Genomic DNA, 17,719 nt, shown 5'->3' with positions numbered 1-17,719 from the left:
CTCCTCTTTAGTATCACAGAGTATAACTAGAGCTGGTAGATCTCTAGATGCCTCAAGATTCTCACAGAGTTGGCCTCATCTGAGTGGAGGTCCAAAATCTTCGTTGCATGGAAGACAATCGGAGCTGGTACAATTTCTATTAAAATAAACTTAATAGCCCACTACTTAAGAAGCGCTCTTCTGGTGCAATGGTTAGGCCATTGGACTCAAGGACCCAAGTTCAATTCCCACAGAGGGCTACCGAGTGAAATAGGTCTGCTGTGCAAAAGACTTTTGGGCTGGAATTGACCGATCAAGATCAAACTACAGTACAAAATAATTGTTATTTATTTATTTACATTTATTTTACCAGGAGGTCTCATTGAGTTTAAAAATCTCTTTTACAAGAGAGACCTGGCCAAGGTAGCAGCCATACATAAACAACATATTAAAATGCTACATACAAAGTAACAGCCATACATAAACACAACATAGTAAAAACATACATGCATACAATCATATACATAAAAGGACCTCTCAAGAAAAACAAATACATGTCTCCTTTACCACATTTTTTATGGTGGTCTTATTGTATTTATTGATATACACGTTTCTAATTTAAGATCTTTTTGCAAGTTATTCCATGCCCATGGTGCATAGCATAAAAATGCAGTTATCCCCAAATCTGTCCAAACCCTGGGTACATTAAAAAGCAACCACTTGGAGGAGTGTAGCTGATAACTAACAGAATTGAGACAGAGGAGGGTACAGAGGTAAGGTGGAAGTTTACCTAGCATGGCTTTATACTGTATATAAAAATATACCAATGCTGTTTTCTGCGAGTGGCCAGTGATGTCCAACCCACCAGAACATAAAGAATACAATGGTGAGTAAGGGACTTTGCCGTAGTAATAATATGCAGAGATGCATGATAAACTGAATCAAGGCTCCGTAATATGGAGGAGGCTGGTGCATATATAATATGCCACCATAATCAATCACAGACAGAAAAGTAGCTTCTTCAGAAAAGTTTTTTTGGCATTAAATGTAAAACTAGATTTATTTCTAAAATAAAAGCCTCTCTTTATTTTGAGCTTGTTAACTAAATTAGCAATATGTACGTTAAATAAAAGTTTGTCATCTATACATATACCCAAGTACTTGTACATATATACCCTTTCAATGGAAATGGAAGCACATTGGCCCCACCTCACCCAGGGTCCACAGGTTTGACAGTTAGTGTGCTAATAGGCCTTAAAATATTCAGCAGGAGGAACAAGCCCCCACTTAAAAGATCTGAAAAATGTTATGTCCTTCGTAGGAGCTGTACAGTAGCAGGTGGATTCCAGGTGTGTCTAGGCCTCAAACAGACCAAAATTCCAGGTAGGTCTAAGCCTCAAACAGACCAAACGTCCAGGTACTGTAGGTCTAGGCCTTAAACAGACCAAACTTCCAGGTAGGTATAGGCCTCAAACAGACCAAACTTCCTGAGTTCTATAGCAAAATGAGAAGATCCACAAAATGTTATTTCCTTCTTAGGAGCTGGTAAGCAGCAGATGGATTCCAGGTAGGTCTAGGCCTCAAACAAACCAACTTTCAGACAGGTCTCTGTGGTAATCCAAATGCATCTAATAAAAATGGACCATCAAAAGATCAAAGATGAAGGAGAAAATGTTTTTTCTACTCATTCAGACAAAAATGACAAAATATCTTGCATAAAAAACAGATTTCACATACTAACACACAAAAAATGAACTGTCTTGGCTGCAATCTTGTTATCTATAAGTCACAGAGCAATTATTTCTCTTTCACTGTGTCAGCACAGCCACGTAGAATATAGCACAGGTCCATTTTTCAAAGAGATTGACAGGGTTAAGTGGCAAACATTCCCAATGTCTGACCTACTCAGCATGTTAGTTCAAGTCCAGCACAGTCACTTGAAATTATATTAGTTTAGGGTTAGTTGAGTATAGTGGGTCTTCTCTACTGCTTCTTGTACATATAAAAGGACAGGACATGCCAGAAAATTGTGTTCTATGTCACTATGTTTACTTGGTGTACATAAACACACGTACAGCACTTTCATTTTTGTGTGTGTGTAAATGGTAAACCAGGCTCTCCTGTTAATTCAGAAGGCATGCTAGCAAAAGATGCTGTTGTTGATTCAAGCCATTCGAGCCACCTGGATAACACATCATATGGTTGTAGTCCACAGGCACAAGAATGGCGCTTATGCAGTCAAAAAAAATGAGGAAAAAAACAATCACTATTTGATCACATATAGCACCAGAGTATATAGAAGTCCTCAAGGGAACATAAATAGTTTATCAGTTTGGAGTAGAAGCAGATGGGCCCAGATTTCAGCTTTCTGGTTCACAGACGTCTTCACTTATACTGTAATATCTGTACAATTATGACAGATCAGGCCACTTAATATGATTTCTTGGAACGTTGCTGATGAGTCAAATGGGTTTTTGTCAGTGAGCACATGACCACAGTGACATAAATAAGTTTTATACAGATTTATAAGCAGCTGAACAAACTGTCAGTACGAGTACCACTTCTAAAAGGATGCAGGATTGTGCTTCAAAACAATAAAATGCAGCTAAAAGATTCCTTGTATGTTTTCCCATTTGCTAAAAATTATAAGTATTCAAAGAATTTATCAAAAAAACTCATTCTGTTTTGTTCTGTATGCTTCCTTGTTACAGCCTGCCTTTAATAGACTTGGAAGGTAAACAAAAACCTGGCTATATGTCATGCCATTTAAAGTCCCAATGCAGCTGTTCCTCAAGACATTACAGCTGAGCTCAGTCCTGACTATGAATTCAATTACCTCTGCATGATTACTTTTTCTGTAAGAATATACACACTCGCATTCCAGAGTCACATTCCTTGTGATTGGCAGGTGTAACAGACTGTGTGCTGCTCTTTCTCTCTTTCAGAAGGCCAGGCATGAAAAGTCACATACTTTGCATCATTAGTATATAAGAAGAAAGTCCATCCTGCCCAGACATGCTGGATATCTACACTGTTATAGTGGGTGTTGCAATAGTTAGCTGAATGTGGTCATCAGGACTAATTGGATGGTTGTTTAGAGGTTAGAAGTATTTTAGAAGTTAATAATCATTGATGTGATATGAATTGACACTTGGTGTGCTTGGTATAAAGGTATTATTAATGATAGTTACACCTTATTCTATTTCAACATGGTAATTAGTACCACTATTAAAGGTTAAAGGTTAATATTATAGTATTATAATATTCTGATCAGCTTTTAAAGATTGGGAATTTAGAGTAGCTTATGTCTATGTATAAAGGTAGTCTAACAGTTTTGATAAACAAATAATATACATCCACTTGAGGTCTTATCAAGAGACATTTTTGCCAATAACAAGTTTACATGTTATGCTGGATGTGGTTTTCCCTACAGAGACATATTTATTGGCCCATATGTGGCCACATCATCTATTACATGATCTTCCACCTCTACTGCTTATTGCTCCAGTGTTCCACAGATTTCAGCAGAACTCATGGAATGAACAGCAACACCTTGGTTTCTATTACAGCTTTCGTTAATCTTTTTTCTAAATACACCCTTAATATGTTTGCTCTTTACTGTCTTTATAAAGGATAAGAAATGTTTAAAAAGTATTACTATTCCTTACAGCTGCGCTAACATCTGGTAATGCCTGCAAAGTGACTCACCAGATAATGGGATGGAAGTAAAAATTTGCTCATTGTTCTATTTTGTCTTTTAAGGTAAAAAAATCTGCAGGGGATGATGAAGTAAGATCAACGGAAAGGGGAAATTCTGGTCTTGAGCCTTGCAAAACAGCAGGATAGCAGCCTGCATGAATGTGCTGAGAAGCCATCTGGCAACCAGTACGATACTGATCGAGTCAGGCAACAGAGGAAGGATGCCTAAAAAAGTCTTATATTACTGCTTATAGAAATAAAACTGTGCCTATGAGATTGGTCGTGGTTCACGATTTCACTTTACAAAGGTAAAGGACAGGAAAAGCCTATGGCCAGCAATCCTCAAATGAAGAGGATGTGTTTGAATGGAAGACACATTAAGCATGTAGTGTTGTAGGTGGTACAGTGGAGGCATACAGACAAGGCTTTGAAAGATTTTATTGTTTTAGGAGGGATATGTAAAAAACAGATACATGTAACATCACAAAACATACTGGTGTGCTGTAAGCATTTTGTTTTAGTTACTGTAAGCTTTAGTTACTAATCACCTGTATCCTGATCTATCAGTGGGGGCAATGCATTATACCTAAAACCCCTATTTGAACTTGTTTTATCAACTTATACATAAATGCCAAGTCTCTGTTTCCTTTCAAGTTTTCACGAGAAAAGTGTAAGTATGCAAACGTATCCGGTGTTCCCACATTCCTTTGGCAACCCCAGCTCAATCCTAAATGTGAGTCACACATAAAGTGCAGGAAAAAAACAGACACAAAGTGGCAGGACTATGTATGAATTTTATTGGTTTATGTCAAATAATACACCTATTGTTCACATTATCGCCACATCACTGCAACATATATTGTGGTATTTTGTAGTATTTCTTCCATTCTGTGTTTCCTCTAAATAACAAACCAAAACAACACAAACCAAGAAAACACTAAACATTACACATATGTTATGTGGCAGTTCAATCGCTGCTGTTGATGTGCTATGGGTATGTCAGTAAAGAAGGCTGAAAAATAGCTCAAATGGAGATAAAATCTAGACCTGAGATTCATTCATGTTATCACTAGACATGACACACTGACAGTCTTCATGAATTTACATTCTGTGCTAGAAAATCAGTCCTAGTTTTTGTTTCTTTGTACCATCCCATGTATGTTTCTTATGGCTAATTTTGGTGCTGTTGTGTCGCTAGTCCATAATAATCTGTATTATCTGTCAGTATTATAATCTGTCGATAATCCAAAATAATTTGTCAACAGCAAGCACACTGAAACCTTGTAGTTCATTCATACTGTATGTCCTTGTTTCCAACAAAGTTCAATACATTAGTTTAGCCTTATCACAACCAACTTCAAGAGTTCTTTGATTACACAGATAATCAAGGTTTTTTCTTTCTTTTTCTTAGGGTTGTACGCATGCTAGTTTTAGACCAGCTGGGAAGCTAATGCGATTATGTGGTCATTCTTATTTCTTTTCTCCAGAGAGAAAAAAAAAAGAAGATATAAAAACACAAAACGTACATGGACACGCCATGAGCATTAACAGCGAGGTACGACGCTAGTGTTATTATATGTAACAAGAACTTTTAAATGGTCACATTTCGATGCGTGTTCGTCATGTTTCGCAAAAAAAAAGTTTTAAAGACGCTAGAGGAGATAAAATAGAGTAAACCTAATTGCCAAGCGCTTCTGCTCCACCCGCTGGCGCGCGCCGCCTCTTGCTGTAATACACATGGAGCGCTCACACACGTACAGTACACGTACAGTACACGCTCCGACCATGTCGTGCAGACAGACAACGTGCAGTGAAAGAGGTAACAGTATGTAGACCTTCATGAGCCACTTGGGCTTTCGCAGTGAAGGCGAATGGTGTGAGCTGCGAGACGCGCTGAAGAGGCGGCCATGTTTGTGCTTGGGGTTTTGGCCGGATTCTGCCTCTGCAACGCGGCCGCCTCCGGATACGGTAGATGGACGAAGGACTTTCGCACCAGCTCAAATGAAGTGGACAAGCCCGGCTTGCAGCCGCACATCATCTTCGTCATGGTGGACGACCAGGGATTCAGGGATGTGGGATATCACGGGTCCGAAATCAAGACGCCGACACTGGACTGGCTCGCGGCTAACGGCGTGAAACTGGAGAATTACTACGTGCAGCCGCTGTGCAGCCCGTCCAGGAGTCAGCTCATGACCGGCAGGTGAGCAGGTTACAGCCACTCACAGTCATGTCATAGCTGGTTATGCTAGGCAAGATGCATAATGACAATACCTGTGTATATAGGGAAGTGTACACTTCCCTCTGCATCTGTACATCAAAAAATAAAGCATAGCAGATAGGAGAGTGACATGTAGAGAAATAATTTTTTTTAACATGCTGGTGCAGTAAAGTCCACAAAGTAAAGCCTACAAATTTGCATAACAATTTTGTTCTGAAATGTGAAAATAAAGTCTTCAGTAAAGTACTCAAATGTACATTTTACATTTTAAAAGACCTATTTTTTTTTAGGGTTCATGATGTTTTGACTCGCACCTCAGGGGCTGTGGGTTTGATGATCATTAAAGCAGATGCATGGACAGATGTTTGCACTGTTACATTACATTTCACACATTACATTTCACAATGAAGTCCTCAGTTCTGTGCCATAGTACTGAAATCTGTCCTAAAGCGTGCATATTTTACAGCAGACATCATTTCTGGTCTATAGTTCTAAAATCTACATTATATAAAGTATGCATGTCTTACAGGTAAGTTCTTTCCTTTGCACCAAAGTACTAAATTGCTGAAATCATTAGTGTTTACATTCTGTCATAATGAACTGGAAGGAAGGAAGCCTGCATTCAGTACAGTATATCCTTGTTACACAATATGCCACAATGTGAATCATGCTAAACACAGTGCACAAATATTCAACACCTTAAGGATTGCACATACATTGTGATAGTATTGTTTATATTATATATAAATTAAATTATGTATATATTCATATAAAAAATATTTAATTTTTTTTTTTTCTATTAACTCATACTGTGATACACTTTCCAAGCTTGTGTCCCTTCAGGTCAAATACGTTCATTAAGTAAGGAAAAACATGGCAAGCTGTGCTGTTAATATAATTCACCAGGGGTGTTGTGATGTGGCCTGATGTCGAACATTTTCCTATGCGAGCATAGCCTAAACTTTTTTATTCTTTTCATACTACAGAATTTTGCCCACTCATAATACTTAATTTAATAATCGTCAATGGATGTTTTAGAAGGTGATAGGATAGCTAAAAAGGAAATCTACACAGACATTAAGGTGTGGACATCAACATAAACTCCACACGGTCACCTGAGCTTGTAACCATTCAGATTTATAGTTAATGATATGGAGTATCCACAAGACACGTTGGTTCTTGTTATCACTTATGTTGGAACAGATGTGAACAGTTCCCTCATCAGCCCCTTTAGTCTATCCCTCTCTTTCTCTTAAAGTTAAAAGTTGCTTACCATGTTATTCATTCTTTAATCAGTTTTTCATTGGTAAACCCATTTTAATCCATTTAGGATTAGATTTGGATTATGTGAAGTGGCCTCCATAGAAATACCTGTTATTTATTGTAATTTTACTATTGAAATTCGAGCTAGATTAGAGTTAGAGCTAATGAAAATCCTGGCATTTAAGTTACAGCCTAGAATATTGTCTTTGCTATTCTGTACTAGAAACTTAATCAACACTTTCTGATCCATCAGATTTGAAAGTTCAGCAATGTTTTGGTACAAAAAACCTTTAATGTAGAGTAGAGTGTTGAAGGAGTGAACTCTTTAAAGGCCTCCGCAGGACAGGAATCTTATCCAGGCTCCTGCTTTGAAGGTAATGAAAAAGAGGCTCCACTTTCACAATCCTAAAGGACTACAGAATAAATTGCAGAGTCTACTGCCCATGTTTAAATCTCTTGTGATGTTAATAAAGTCTTATCTTAGATTAAAAAAAAAAGTAAAGAATCTGCAGGGCACAAGATATATAGAATAAGGGGTGCTGTTGTTTTGGGTGTGCTTTTGTGCTTTCTGCTTTGCACTGTGAACCAACAAGCGGACATTTCATTTTATTTAGGTATAAAATAAATGAGTGCACAATGACTAAGAGAATAATTTATGGCACCAGTGTTAGCAGGTATTTAAACAACTTAATAATGTAGGAAACTTTTTACAGAAGTGATATTATACCACCATGTTAGTGAAAGAAATTTAAACCAAAAAAAGTCAACTCAATTTAATTATAAAATAAATCATAAATGCAGGTGAAGATCACATTATTATAAAGAATAATGATTCCTAAGTCATTCAGAGTGGATTTTGAGTTATGCCTTAAGTAAAGAATTGTAAAATGTCTCAGCAAGTGATGTCTCTTTGACTGAAATAAAGTAAAAAAAACGCGAAAGGAGAAATGCAGCTTGTCAGAGGAGTTGGATACTTTTATTGAAAAAAGTCTTTGGAGGAAGGATCTTCTACTTAAACTAAAAAACAAAGTGCTTGTACAGTACATCTGATATGCGTGCTTTTGAAAAATGCTGAAATATCTTTAACCCTAAACAAGAGCAAGTGCAAGGCAGTTTGTATCATAAATCAGCTAATAGTAATGGGTTAAAAGAGTCAATTCAAACCTTTCCAAATAAACTGAATTATTTTCTTATCTTTGTGTGTGTGTGTGTGTGTGTGTGTGTGTGTGTGTGTGTGTGTGTGTGTGTGTGTGTGTGTGTGTGTGTGTATAAATATGTTGACAAGAGGTTTTACATACCTTTTCCACCAAGGCAGTTTGAGTGCAGTTTTCAGAGCCAGAGCCTAATTTATGATCAGTTCTTTCTTTGTCGACACTTAAATCACTGGCTCTAGACTTAAGAACCGCTTGCATCAGGGGCTGGGGGTGGGTTTACTGTGACCAACAAGACAATGCCAATGTAGGTTTGCAAAGCCATGAGCATTAACAGTAAAGCAACATCCGCCATTGTTGATGTTGTTGTTGCGTTTGCCGCTGCTGCACTTACGTTGCTGTATAACGTTGTATATAGTGATGTAAGACTTGGCTCTGTGATGGCTCTCTAGCCCATGGAAAGGCAAACCAGTTCATAGAAGGCTCTCCAGTGGAACCGACTTAGAACCATCAATCTGAACCAGCACCCGTTTCTTTCTGGTGGAAAGGGGGCATTAGAGATCCTGTTTAAGCCAAGACCACATGCTTTGAGGGGTCCTCAGATTTGGGTCCCATGTTTAAGTTTGATTTCGATTCAGTGTGATTCAAATCCAGTTGGTTGATATTCATATCATACAAGAACTTCAGGTTTGATGACAATTTACTAATGTTACCAATTTTCTGTCAGCAATGTCCATAAAAATCTGCAAAATCTGTGATTGGTGATGCATTACTATAAGTGAAACTGTTTATGGACCACTGGCCATAGCACGTATATGTGAAAATTTCCCAAAATGTTGGCTCAAAGCTATAAGTAAAACATTCCCAGCATATCTGTGTAGGCTGTAGCATTAATATTCAATTTAATTGGAACTAAAAGGCCCAAACCTGTTCCAGGATTACAATACCCATGTGCACATTCCATTCCATGTGCACATTCCTAAATCCATTTGGTTTTCGAATGTTCAACAAGCACCTATTGGTATTATGGTCAGGTGTCCACATACCTTTGGCCAGACAGTTTCCATTGCATGCCCAACTTTATTCCAAAAAAAAAAAAAAATCAATGCATTTCAAGACAAATTATACTAGCTATTAAGCTTGGACAAAAATCTGTTTAAAGTGTTTAAGAATTTAAGTGTCACTGGCTTTCTTGTTTTTTTTTTCTTCATTCAGCATTAGCACCTGGTAGCCCCACCCCTCTTCTGCTATGTAAACAAAGCTATTAGTGTCGAGTGCACAAAGTGTCCAACTTTCCACACTTTCCAAAAGTTTTTTCAGTTAAATAAGTGTATCATCCTGGCAATTGAAGTCCACGTTTTCTTTTTCAGTGTGAACACAATAATCACATTATTTATACTACAAAATGGCATAGAATAATACATGTGTATCCAATTTGGGACACCAAAATGGATTTAACTTTATGATAACATTATGCAATGTGTTTGCAGATTTTACAGTTTTGCTGCACTGACACTTGTAGTTTAATTCAAAAGAGCAAAATGCTTTCGACATTGTAGAATAATGTAGTACATTGTTCATGTAGTGGAAAACATTGAGAGGATTAAAAAGGAGGAACCAAGCAGATTGAATTATCTGTTTGGAGACTCAGGAACGTGAAGAAGGTGTGACTGAATAGCTTAGTGTGAGGGAAAGATTGAGCGAGCAGCTTTTGTTGTTTCAGGGTCTGTATGTGATTAACTCTGGAGTGGAGTTTATTATGTTTATTTAGACCAGATGTACTGTAGGAGGAACACTGTTATGAGGAAGAACATGGGGCTGGCAGAGCTTTCAGCACAGATTGGGTAAGGATTTGTAGAGCCAATGGCTGTGGTGGTCAAAAGACATATGTCATGTGGATTATTTTGATTGTATACAAGGGGAAACTTTTGGTTTTACTGGGTGTGTGATAGGTTGGAAGTATGCTCCAGCGGTTACGTCAACATGTTTTGGAGGACGCCTTGATTGGAGAGCATGACAGGATTTTGACAGCAACTTTTAGCAGTAAAAAGGGAGCTTGGATCTGTTTCCACTTGCCTGTGGTGCTGTAGTGTCTCTGACCACAGTTATAACTCCATAAAACAAACTATTAACTATAAAATGGATTCAATTATATCTTGTTAAGCTAGTACTTTTCTGTTTAATGACATATTTGCAGTCCTTTTATAAACACAAAGACAAAACTTATTCTGATGAATCTATTTTTTATAGCTATATTGGTCACTGGCCCTAAAGTTGTACATGTGACCCGGAGGTTGCTTTTGGAGATTTATGACTTTGGTCACATGTCAATTTATTACCTGGACACTTTGATTCACTTGACACTTAATTCTACATGTCTGTGATACTTTACTTATTTACTTATTCTTGTGCCTTGTTAGTGAGTGTCATGTTGGATTTCTGTATTGCAATTTGTTATGTCTGAAATTGCTGCTGTGACAAAACTCCTGCTGTGCCTCAGGGTTCAAAACATTCCTTTAAATCTTTATCTCTCTCTCTCTCTCTCTCTCTCTCTCTCTCTCTCTCTCTCTCTCTCTCTCTCTCTCTCAAACTATAAAAATAATGAAGCTATGAAGGCACTTTCTGTGCAGGAATGCCAATAATGCTTTCATTTAGGGTTAAATGAACTGAAGTCCTCTTCATGTTTGTAGTAGACAAAAATTAAGTGTTTTAAGGTTTAATGAATCAGTACAACCAGAAACCTAAATAGATAATAATGTAAATGTATTTAAAATATGCATTTATGGCAAGTAAAGTATTGTTGACATCTTACAGTTTTAGGCTCTCAGGCCTGATCCTGATTTTTCTCTGGTTTCCTCACATTCTCCACTTCATAAAACATGCTTGTAGATATATCAGATAAATAGCCCCTTTGTACTAATGTGCATGTGCCTTGTGCCTTGCAGTGGACTGACATCCTATCTATGGTGTATTCCCACTTCATGACGGGGTCCACCACAACCCTGAACAGGATGGAATGTTACAAATGAATGAATGAATCACATTTACATTTGTTGATGCACTTGTGCAGTTATTAATGGCACACCTGGATTTAGGAATCTTCTCACAGAACCTCTACAGTTTGGATAGAGATATATTAGTATTAGTCTTTTCAGCTATTCAAGGACATTTGCAGAATTTGCCAAATTTATATTGACTGAGTAGCTGTGTGTGTGTTGATCTTTAATCAAACAGTAAACCGTTCCCCACTTTGAGACCTTGGGTATCTTGGGGATGTTTTCCTCTTTTCCTCAATTCTGACAAGCCTGCCAGATCATGCTACTGGAAAACATGTCTTTTGTCACACACTGTATCTCTCAGTTTCATGCATGCTTCAGACCCTTCCCATTTTTAAGAGCATTTTCATAATTGCAGGAAGGGCAGGGACAGATGATGTAAATACTACTAATAGAGACAGTCTGCAAATTTTGTGTTATCACTGCCCTGACCCATGGTGTGTTAGTTTGAGGTAGTTTTGTATGGGCTCACTGTATGGACAATTTAGAGCCAAATAGAAAACCAGCCAAGTGTGTTGGCAGAACTTCTAATATAGCAGTTCAAGTTTAAACACACCCATGGCAAGGATGTGTTTTTGCAGCTAAGACTGGAAGAAACTTATGTGAATCGGCCTACACAGATATGTGACTACAGCTAAAGATAAACATCTTTTCAACGGTATCTTTCAGCATGTCTTGTTTTCTGTTGTAGCTCACAAAATATATATGATATACTCTATGAATGTTTATTACTTTAAGATCAAGTTATGTATGCAGTAGTGTAGTATATATAAATATTTTGTACGGTAGGGTTTAGATGCACAGCTGTGCCATGTACTACCCAACATTTTCTATTCTCTCCAAAGCTCATGGCATAAATAATCTGTAAATTATCTGAACAGCTGTGTGTGTGTGTGGGAAAGAGAAAGACACAGATATTTGCACAGTTAAAGAACAACACCTTACTTGCATCTTTTTCGTATTCATAGTTTGCATGGCTCTAAAAATACATTATAAAATGTAAGATTAATGCAGGCATTTTTTTTAAATAATTCTAATTTAATTGGTCATGGATTTTAAGCATTTTAAACATTTAAACCGGCACCCGACTATGTTACCACTACATACATTTCTTGTTAGTTTCAATTTAGTTACTGAATAATTCATAGTAGTTACTGAATAATATGCTCCAAGTTTAATTCCTTTAATATTTCAACAGGTTAAAATGAGGTGAACTTTATCTACCTGCTGTTAAGCTAACACAGAGACATAGATATGAGGAAATCTAATAGGAACAAACTAATCAAATAGAAGTTGCTTTATATTTGCTGTACAAATATTGCAAAGTTGGTAAAGGTGACTGAACGTTAAATTGCATTCCATTTGTTGAAGTGCTTCTCTAGCCCAATCATTGAGCTTTTTATTCATTTCAATTCAATGAGCTTTATTAGCATGATTTTGCCTACAATGTTGCCAAAGCTGGTAACTAAAGTTTTTTAGAGAGAAAGGTAATTAACAACAACAACAACAACATAATAATAATAATAATAATAATAATAATAATAATAATAATAATAATAATAATAATAGTAATAATTATTATTATAATTATTATTAATACAATGTTTGTTCCTCAGATTGTCACACATTTGTCTGCAACATTCCTCCTTTTATTCTTTTATTATATTCCAACCCAAGGACGATGTTTCCTATTGATTGAAACAAAAGTTGCCAAATTTCTTTGTATTTTGTGCAATGGGTAAGGAAATTCATCACAGTCTCTACAGCATTGTGAGGGCACAGCCTGTCTTTTCTAGGTCACCAGGTTCCTCTATATATATATATATATATATATATATATGTGTGTGTGTGTGTGTGTGTGTGTGTGTGTGTGTGTGTGTGTGTGTGTGTGTGTGTGTGTGTGTGTGTGTGTACACACACATATATATATTTATCCCAGTTTATCCCAGAACCATTGTAGGCAAGAGGTGTATATATATATACACCTCTTGCCTACAATGGTTCTGGGATAAACTCCAGGTCCACCATGAGCCTTTCTGGACAATTATTGTTTCAGCAAAGACACCAGAATATTGTGAAAGCATACAATATTTACATGTTGCCTGTTGCCACAAACCTTTCAGGAAAAACTAGAGTTCTTATTTTACCCCATCTGATGAGAGAATGCCTGTTTGTTGGGCACTGAAAGACAGGAGGAGGGGGTGATGGAGCGATGGGTAGATGACAGAGATGAAGGGAAAGAAGAGTTATTGAGAAAATAATGAGGGGAGCCTGGTTGTCTATGGACTCAGAAAGGCAGACAAGAGGCACCAGTTCCAATTTTTGTGTGTTTTCCAGAGGAAAGCAGTAAAAGTTTTTAAAGTAATTTTGTGCCAGCTGAATGTTAAATAATTACATTAGATTAACACCCCACCCCATGCTGTAGAAAACCATGCATATTGGTTTCTGATCATTAATTCTAACATATCATAATTAGATCATTGTTTAAGCAAATGTTATTACATTTTATGAGGGACTTTATAGAAGAGTTAAAGCAGGATAAAAGCTATTGGCTCTATGATATACTGGCCTTGATTAAATTCTTAGTAAATGTCTTAATTTAGGCAATCTGCTAAGATAGATAGGGTTATTGTGGTAATGTAGTTGTTTGTGTTTGTCTAAGATGCCATGTGTAAAACATTAGATTGATTTGAAATTATGTCACTTACCCGAGTGACCAAGGTGTCTGTAACAAAAAATATTCTGTTAAAATTAGTTGAATATGACACAAGTTATACCTTTGTCTCTAGTAGTACTGACTTACAGTATAAACATGCAAATATAATGAGGTATACTAAGTTTTTTTTTGTGACCATGTACTGTACCATCTAGTTTATGATCATCAAGTATTTTTTGCTCAGATGGAACTAAAGTTTTTAACTAACCAGAAGTATAAGTCGTTTCTTAGTCAATGGCAAATGACATCAAATGCATGCAAATCAATAGCAGTGATTTTTTTTAAATGTTAGGGGGAAAAATACACAACAATGTAACTAATTTAATTTAACTAATTTAAGGCGAAGGTCTTCTCACCTTAATTTCTTTTCATCTATTGTAAGCACCTGGTAGCCCCACCCCTCTTCTACTACATAATCAAAGTTGCGAGCTTTGAGTGTATGAAGTGTCCATGAGTGCCCTACTCACACTTTTTATATTGCACAATGACACAGAATAGTTCATGGGCATGTGACGCACCATGGCACAGTAGCTTCAGCAGTTTTATACATCTAGTTTTTATACATCTACTCGTTTTTCTTCAATCTGTCAGTTTGATATAGAATGGATTTACCAATTTACCAATTCTTGCTTACTATACAAAACACGTGTTAAAACTGTGTATTTACTGAGTGTCATTGTGGACCTTTGATTTACAATTAGGCTATCTGTAGTCTGTGTTATTCATCTTAGTGTTTTTCTTCTTAGTAACTGGTGTGTGAATGGAACCATGCATGGCATACACACGACAACGTATTCCAGACAAAACAAGACATGTTTACATGAACTTCAAAAGAAAAAGCTTAATCAAACAAAAATCCATGAAATTCCAGCTGTTGTAGTGATCTCATATGTGTACTGTAATGTATGTGGATTTCATATTTTACCCATGATGAATAGATTCCTAGATATGACTGTTATAGAGGATTTTTAAATTATTGTTAAAATAAAGCAGTAACTTAAAGCAGTCTTAAAGCAAATTTGATTTAAACTTTTGTATGTAAAAATAAATTGTAATTTGTTTATATTTGTTTGTACCATAGGTATCAAATCCACACTGGGCTTCAACACTCTATAATCCATGCTTCCCAACCCAACTGCCTCCCCCTAGAAAACATCACCCTCCCCCAAAAGCTCAAGAATGCAGGATATGCTACACACATGGTTGGCAAGTGGCACCTTGGTTTCTACAAGCGTGGCTGCATGCCTACACAGCGTGGCTTTGACACTTTTTTTGGTTCCCTTCTAGGGAGTGGTGACTACTATAGCCACTACAAATGTGACAGCCCTGGAATGTGTGGCTTTGACTTACATGAAGGCGAGGAAGCTGCATGGGAACAAGACCAAGGCATCTATTCGACTCACATGTATACTGAAAAGGCATTGCGTATTTTAGCATCGCACAACCCCAGACAACCTATTTTCCTGTATTTGGCATACCAGGCAGTACACTCACCTCTGCAAGTTCCTGCTCGCTATCTTAAACGCTATAAATCCATCCCAAATCTGCAACGACGCAAGTACGCAGCCATGGTCAGCTGCTTGGATGAGGCTATGCGAAATTTAACTCTTGCACTCAAACGATACGGCTATTATGACAACATGGTCTTTGTGTACTCTTCAGACAATGGGGGTCAACCTCTGGCAGGTGGCAGTAACTGGCCTCTAAGAGGTAGTAAGGGAAGCTACTGGGAGGGTGGTATACGGGCAGTGGGATTTGTGCACAGCCCTCTACTTGTAAGGAAAGGTATTTGTAAGGCTCTAATACACATTACTGACTGGTACCCAACCCTCGTAACGCTTGGTGAAGGAACACTTGATGAGAATCAGAACCTGGATGGCTATGATGTTTGGGAGTCAATCAGCGAAGGCCGCCCCTCTCCACGTCATGACATTCTCCACAACATAGATCCCATTTTCACTAAAGCTAAGAACGGCTCCTGGAAGGCAGGATATGGAATCTGGAACACAGCTATCCAGGCAGCTCTCCGTGTTGGGGACTGGAAACTCCTGACGGGTGTTCCAGGCTACAGTGACTGGATTCCACCACAAACCTTTTCCAAGCAGATGTTGAGTAATCGCTGGCACAGGGAACGTGTGCGCTGGGATCGAGGCAAGACGTTATGGCTTTTTAACATCACAGCTGACCCTTTTGAGCGTGTGGACCTGTCGAGACGTTACCCACAGATAGTGAAAAAGATGCTACTTAGGCTTTTGCAGTACAACAAGACAGCTGTCCCATGCCGCTACCCATCCAAGGACTATCGGTCCAATCCTCAGTACAATGGAGGGGTCTGGGGACCTTGGTTCTCAGATGTTAATGAACGAGAGAATGAAAATAATAACATTCTTTTCAATAATTTACAGAAAATCAAAAAAGAGAAAAAACTAAAGCATAAAAAAAAGCTGAAAAGGAAAGCTGACGGCTTCTTGGTTTTCATTTGAAGTGATTTGTTTTAATTTTAAAGACCCCAGTACTCAGGGACTGACAGGCAGACTTGATCTGTTCACATTATATTTCATTGACAGAGTTTTATATAATATAAATTTACCTCTAGTTAGATATTTTATGCATCTGTTATGCATCTGATTCTTATGAAGAATCCCACTTAAACACTGCTGTTTTTCCAGCTTAGAATTGGACAATGTTTGTTAGATTTTTTTTTAATGAGAGATATATTTATTTTTTAGATTTTATTGCATGCTCAACCTTCCTTGTCATCACATTGTTTTATAATTTGTCTTTTTTTTCTAGGGTTTCTTTACTGATAAACCTATGTTCAATACATGATTTTTCACACATTTAGAATTTCTCACAAGAGATTTTTTCTTTTTTTTGTTGTTTTGTGTTGTTTGGTCCATTCTTAGTTAAAGTTGAATGTAAAGCAATAAAATAAAAAATGTGAAATGTGAAAAAATATCCTTCCTTTTGCTTTTTGGTTTTTGTCCATCTTCATCCTGTTTAGATATATAACATCTGTCGGGCCCTTGTGTGCTTATATTACAGGATTTGGAAAGATGTATACCATGTATGCATCCAATCATACAAAGCATGATAAACATTTATCAGAGTGGTTGAAGAGTCAAGTCTATCTGCACAAGAAATGAAACTATTCTATAAAATGAACTAATATTGTCTGTCATTTTGGAACAAAAGCATTATCAAAAGCATTATTTTTTGTTCTTTGGCTGTCTGTATCAATATGTGTTTTCTTTCAGTTAAATGGATCCCAATACACAGGGAACACTACCAAAAAAGATCAACAGTGTTAAATCTTTAAACAAGTATGTACTTAAAATTGCAAGACAGATGACTACCACTATACAAACAGCTGCATGGCACATTTTAATCAAACAACATGATTCATAACATTGCATGGTTACTTTAATTCATTCGTGTAATTCATTCAAGGTCATCGTTATGTGTAATAATAAGCATCTGAATTTTTCCAACAAACCCAGCTGTCAGAAAGCTTACTAACAGAGATGATGGGAAGTTGTGTATTACTCTTTCTAGACCACTGTAGATTCTGTACGTTTGTATGTAGGTTCTATGGTGCAAAAAATTACATTTGTAATTCAGAATTAAAGTCACCACA

The 17,719-nt window shown here is 37.1% G+C and overlaps 1 protein-coding gene across 1 annotated transcript; it reads left to right on the top strand.

Moving 5' to 3' along the window:
- The first annotated feature begins 5,133 nt into the window (after positions 1-5,133).
- arsj (arylsulfatase family, member J) lies at positions 5,134-17,247 on the top strand. Its single transcript, XM_027169067.2, has 2 exons — positions 5,134-5,878; positions 15,164-17,247. The coding sequence occupies exons 1-2, from the start codon at positions 5,586-5,588 to the stop codon at positions 16,563-16,565; spliced, it is 1,695 nt and encodes a 564-aa protein (XP_027024868.2). The 5' UTR covers positions 5,134-5,585; the 3' UTR covers positions 16,566-17,247.
- The last annotated feature ends 472 nt before the right edge of the window (positions 17,248-17,719 follow it).

This window comes from Tachysurus fulvidraco, chromosome 1, assembly GCF_022655615.1.
Source record: "Tachysurus fulvidraco isolate hzauxx_2018 chromosome 1, HZAU_PFXX_2.0, whole genome shotgun sequence".
NCBI lineage: Eukaryota > Metazoa > Chordata > Actinopteri > Siluriformes > Bagridae > Tachysurus > Tachysurus fulvidraco.
The sequence above is the reverse complement of the archived record's forward strand: the minus strand, read 5'-3'. Positions and strand labels throughout refer to the sequence as shown.

Bases quoted from the DNA above. Each gene is read 5' to 3' on its own strand.
- arsj (XM_027169067.2), top strand. From the start codon at position 5,586: ATGTTTGTGCTTGGGGTTTTGGCCGGATTCTGCCTCTGCAACGCGGCC. The intron at 5,879-15,163 runs GTGAGCAGGTTA...TTTGTACCATAG, and splicing joins AGTCAGCTCATGACCGGCAG to GTATCAAATCCACACTGGGC.